At 37.5% G+C, this 5,130-nt stretch overlaps 1 protein-coding gene across 1 annotated transcript; it reads left to right on the top strand.

Annotated features, from left to right (window-relative positions):
• LOC21410049 (glucan endo-1,3-beta-glucosidase 7) lies at positions 1-5,130 on the top strand. Its single transcript, XM_024173136.1, has 5 exons — positions 1-189; positions 283-947; positions 3,081-3,404; positions 3,985-4,267; positions 4,827-5,130. The coding sequence occupies exons 1-5, from the start codon at positions 111-113 to the stop codon at positions 4,862-4,864; spliced, it is 1,389 nt and encodes a 462-aa protein (XP_024028904.1). The 5' UTR covers positions 1-110; the 3' UTR covers positions 4,865-5,130.

The following is a 5,130-nucleotide window of genomic DNA, read 5'->3' as shown; positions in this document are numbered from 1 at the left end:
TACTTCCCTTCTCTGTCTAGTCTCTCTGTGTGTGTGTGTGTGTAAATATAAAGCCTAAACACGTACCAACATTACTTTCATCGTAATCATTCGTGTGTGTTGTCTCCAACATGGCCTCGCTTCCACAACTTTCCATTTCCCTTCTCCCTCTCTTCCTCTTATTCGCAGTCACCGCCTTTTACTCCGTAGGTCAGTTCCCACTATAAAAAACATTTCCCGTTATACGACATCGTTTTTCGACTTAATTCCTTTACTCTTCTTAATTCTTGTTTTTCTTTGCAGACTCGCAATCCTTCGTCGGCGTCAACTACGGCCAAGTCGCCGATACCCTCCCGTCGCCGGCTGCCACCGCCAACCTCCTCCGGTCAACATCGATCAAGAAGGTCAGGCTCTACGGTGCCGATCCGGCGATCATCACCGCCCTCGCCAACACCGGCATCGGAATTGTCATCGGCGCCTCCAACGGCGACATCCCAGCCCTAGCCTCCGATCCCAACGCCGCGACTCAGTGGGTCAAATCGAACGTCGTCCCGTTTTACCCGTCCAGCGACATAACCCTCGTAACCCTCGGCAACGAGGTCCTCACCGTCGGCGACGGGGCCCTGGCGTCGCAGCTCCTCCCGGCTATGCGAAATGTCCAGAATGCCCTCGCCACGGCGGGGCTCGGAGGGAAAGTGAGGGTCTCGACGGTCCACGTGATGTCGGTGCTGGGACAGTCAGATCCTCCCTCTTCGGGTCGGTTCAGGCCCGAATTGGAGGACACGCTCAGAGGAGTTCTGGCGTTTTTGAGGGACAACGGGTCGCCGTTCGCGATAAACCCGTATCCGTTTTTCGCGTACCAGAGCGACCCGAGACCCGAAACGCTGGCGTTTTGCCTGTTCCAGCCCAACTCGGGGCGAGTCGACTCGGGGACTGGTATTAAGTACATGAACATGTTCGACGCTCAGGTGAGTGTGGCTCTGAACTGAAGATGCTGAGTTTTTTTTTTTTTGCTTTTAAAATATGGAAAAGATGCTGAGTTTTTTGGTTTCTTTGTTTATTTTTGTGATTTTGGATTATTAAATAATATATGAATAATTGAGTTGAAATTACGAGGCTACCCCAATCCTGTTGTAGAAAGGTTGACGTCACGTGGGAGTCAAGGGGCAAGAGTATATTGCTGACTTTTATGCGTCAATGCCTTGTGGCATACGTTCGTCACGACATTTACGTAGGACAATACCTTTGTTTATCTTTTAGCCCAAAGGAGAGAGAGAGAATACCTTTGTGCTTGATTCATGAATATGTTGGGGGTCTTAATTATTATTTAGTTTTTTTTTTTTTATTAACTTGCTTAATAAGTGAATTCTCATTGGGCGCCAAAAAGTTTAATAATTAGTAAGATATGGATGTTCTATTTGTAGGATTTCTTTTATATTTTACAATTGGGTTCTCTAATTTTTTAATGTGAGTTAATGTCATAATTTTTTAAACACCTACTAATATATTAGAATAAAAATTTAGTTATCACGTTAGTTGAAATTAAAAAAAAAAAAAAAAAAAAGAGGAAAGTGAGATACAAATAGAATTATGCTTCATAGTTTAGTATTTGACTATTTGGTTCGAGCGTGGACTTTCTACCTCCCCTTCCTTTTCATTAGTAGTATTAGCTCTTTGGATTAGATGCCGTCTTATAGTTTTTGCGAGAAGTGGATTAGGTTTGAGTTCCTCTTTTGCTTGAATTAGGTTTGAGTTCCTCGGATATTTGCAATTAGTACTATTTTAATTTTGAATTAATGGGTATAGTCAACAAACAATCTATTATTCTTTGGGGGTAAGTTTCAGATTGTTTGTATTATCATGTTTTGCATAATTGGATGCCCCAAAAAATTAGTTTGAAAGCATACTAAATACTTTGGTTGTTGTTTATTTTATTTTATTTTTTCTTGTTGAAAAATTTTGTAATAAGGCATACCACACAAATTTTTTTTAATGAAAATACTTTGTTGGTTTTGTTTCACCTTTCAAGATAGTGTAGAATCCAATCGGTTCACACGTGTGTAAAAAGCTACGTTTCATGCATCTTTGCATGTTCCGAGCAAGAAGAGTTAAAAAAGAATGCATTAGGTGTAATTCCTTCTGTTCCTTTTGCGATATGTCATCATTCACTTATAGAAGAAACCATAGGAGCCTTAGAATACAATTTGGATGGAACTTACTATGCTTTTCGTGACTGACAGCCTGGCTCTTGCAATAATTTTCCGACAAGTCCATACAATATTTCCGTTATCATTGGTTAAATTTATGATGGGCTTTAAAAAAGTTGCAAAACTTACACATTGTAAATTAACTTGGGGACCACAGATTTTGATTGCCCTTTGTTTATGGACCAAAAAAAAAAAAAATTTAATTAAATTAAATTAAAAGAGTACACCAAAGCTAGTCACTTGTTTTCTTCTCTTTCATTTTGTTTGGGCTATTTATTATCCTTGAGCATATTTGGAGCACAATTTGCTAGATAAACTTTCAAAAGTAATGAAACCACTATGGAAAAGACCCGGGGAGTGTTTATTATTTTATTTTTACTTAATAGTAGTATAAAGAATGGGATTTTAGCACCTTTGAGGCGCTATAAGGATAATTAAAATTTTCATTTAAAAATTAAATAAAAGACAAACTTACTCATATATTTTTAATAAGTTAATAAATTATATAATACACCAATTATTATTTTATTATATAAAAAGATATTTTTAGTAAATATATATTTAATAAAATATTTTATTCTTGAGTCACTGCAAGACAATAAAAATATTTCCCATTCCACTTACTAGTAGAAAAGTAACACTAAAAAGGGAATCAATAATTCTCATTCTTATTTTTGTACTTTTCTTTTTCAAATCCGTTATTTTTTCCATTACGCTTCACTGTGGTTTGGTAAACATGTCCCTGGGGTTATATGTAACAAGTAAAATTATTCATTTACAGCAGCACTAATTAGACAACTATAGCTGTTTGTTTCATTGAATGACATTTCTTATTGTATGTAGATATTTGATTTTGAGTTCTATTGTAAAACCGGGCCAAATTATCAAGTGCAGGTTGATGCTGTACACTCAGCTCTGAACTCTCTGGGATTCAAGGATGTTGAGATCATGGTTGCCGAGACAGGATGGCCATACCGCGGTGACAGCAACGAAGTCGGGCCAAGCGTTGAGAATGCCAAGGCCTACAATGGGAATTTGATTGCTCATCTTCGATCAATGGTTGGTACACCATTGATGCCTGGAAAATCTGTGGATACATACATCTTTGCACTGTATGATGAGAATTTGAAACCCGGTCCAGGGTCCGAACGGGCATTCGGGTTGTTTAAGCCTGATCTAACCATGACATACGATGTTGGTCTGTCAAATGCTAGGCAGGTGAGAAAGCCAATCATGACATTCCTTGTTGGTCATATTCCATTCTCTACAGAGGATGTTGGTAGTTTTCATTTTTTTCTGTAGAGGGGAGAAAAAAGTTAAGGTTGGTGAATGGACCTTGTCATAGTTGAGAATAATGATAGCTAGTTGGTAAGTTGACTTTACTCTAGTAAACAAATAATGCCATTTCAGTACAACTAGGGACACCAAATATATGGACATAATATATATATATATATATGCATATTTTGTTGGAACCAAGTGACGTTGTAACTTTTAGGTCAAGCATTCATTTGATGAAGGTCGAAAATGAGCGTACGATCATAATTTTTTGATTTTATTTTGTTGTTTTTGAGTTGAGGGTGAGAATTCAATCTTTAGACCTTAATATTGGAGGCGAGGTGTGAATTTACTGTTAAACTATACTCACAACGGTTTGTAATTGATTTGTGTGGTTAGAAATTGTAACATTAGTATGGCCACAAAATTTTTACAAAGAACGTCCTTTGAAGAGATGTCCATGAAAGTGAACTATTAGGTCCGCGTGCGTAATTACATCTCTTTGATTCATCCGTTTCAGGGTCCGTCATCATCAACGGTGAATCCATCTCCAAATCCAACTGCCTCACAGTGGTGTGTGCCCAAGGCCGGTGTCTCCGATGCTCAATTGCAGACCAATCTTGACTATGCTTGCAGCCACAGTATCGACTGTGGCCTGATCCAACCAGGAGGCGCCTGCTTTGAGCCGAATACTGTAGCATCACATGCTGCCTACGCCATGAATCTTTATTACCAAACTTATGGCAAGAATCCATGGAATTGTGATTTCTCTCAAACTGCAACAGTCACATCTGCAAATCCTAGTAAGCTCTTCTTTTGGCAATCATTTTTGGCGTAACTTTTTCTATGTAAAAAAATCAATCTAGTTTTTAATGGCTCAAAGTCATATGTGGTGTCTATGGATAGCCAATTTTCCATGGGGTGGGACACATTATAAAATGATACGTTATCACACACGTAGTTACCAATTCTTAATTCACTACGTTGGGTTTTTTTTTTTTTTTTTTTTTTTTTTTTGCTGTCTTCTTCTTAATGTGGGGGCACACGTAATGATTTAGTTTAATTATAAAACTATCCACATTAGGTGAGAATATAACTCCTCAAGAAAATGATAAACATTTTCTTTAAGAGAACTTAAAAGAGAAGTAGCTTTTGATTATTTTGCTTACTTTCTCTTAAAAGGTAGCTACCACTCTTCAAAATTAATGTGGTAGTTCAGTCACTTTCTGGTTTTCTGCTTTCAATCTGCCTTTTCCGCTTTAAGCTGAACGATTTTTTTTTTTTTTTTTTTTTTTTTTTTTTTTTTTTGCGAATGAGTGTTTTTGTTCTCTTGGATTGATTCTGTTTCCCTCTTGATTGTAGGTTACAATGCGTGCAATTACCCTGGTGGGAGTACTTAATGGGTCAAGAGATCTAGTATGATATCAAGTAAATGATTTTTTTTTTCCAAGGTCAGAGAACAAGAAATTTATAAGGAATAAGATCTTTGTATGGGTGTACCTAGTTTTCTTCTATCCGGTGCTCTAACTGTAAAGATTCCTACTCCAGTTTGAGATTTTCTATTCTAGTAGTTTTCGATTTCTCCTTCAATTTGGCATATCATCCTAGACAGAAAGTAGAGAACTGTCTTTTCTTACTCTGATATGATAATATTATTGGTGCAAAA

Source organism: Morus notabilis, unplaced genomic scaffold, assembly GCF_000414095.1.
Source record: "Morus notabilis unplaced genomic scaffold, ASM41409v2 Scaffold45, whole genome shotgun sequence".
NCBI lineage: Eukaryota > Viridiplantae > Streptophyta > Magnoliopsida > Rosales > Moraceae > Morus > Morus notabilis.
Note: the sequence above shows the minus strand (reverse complement) of the source record. Positions and strands in the feature narration are given on the sequence as shown.

Excerpts from the sequence above, each read along its gene's own strand:
- LOC21410049 (XM_024173136.1), top strand. The coding sequence starts at position 111 with ATGGCCTCGCTTCCACAACTTTCCATTTCCCTTCTCCCTCTCTTCCTC. Across the intron at positions 190-282 it reads CACCGCCTTTTACTCCGTAG|ACTCGCAATCCTTCGTCGGC; the intron begins GTCAGTTCCCAC and ends TTTTCTTTGCAG. Across the intron at positions 4,268-4,826 it reads AGTCACATCTGCAAATCCTA|GTTACAATGCGTGCAATTAC; the intron begins GTAAGCTCTTCT and ends TCTTGATTGTAG.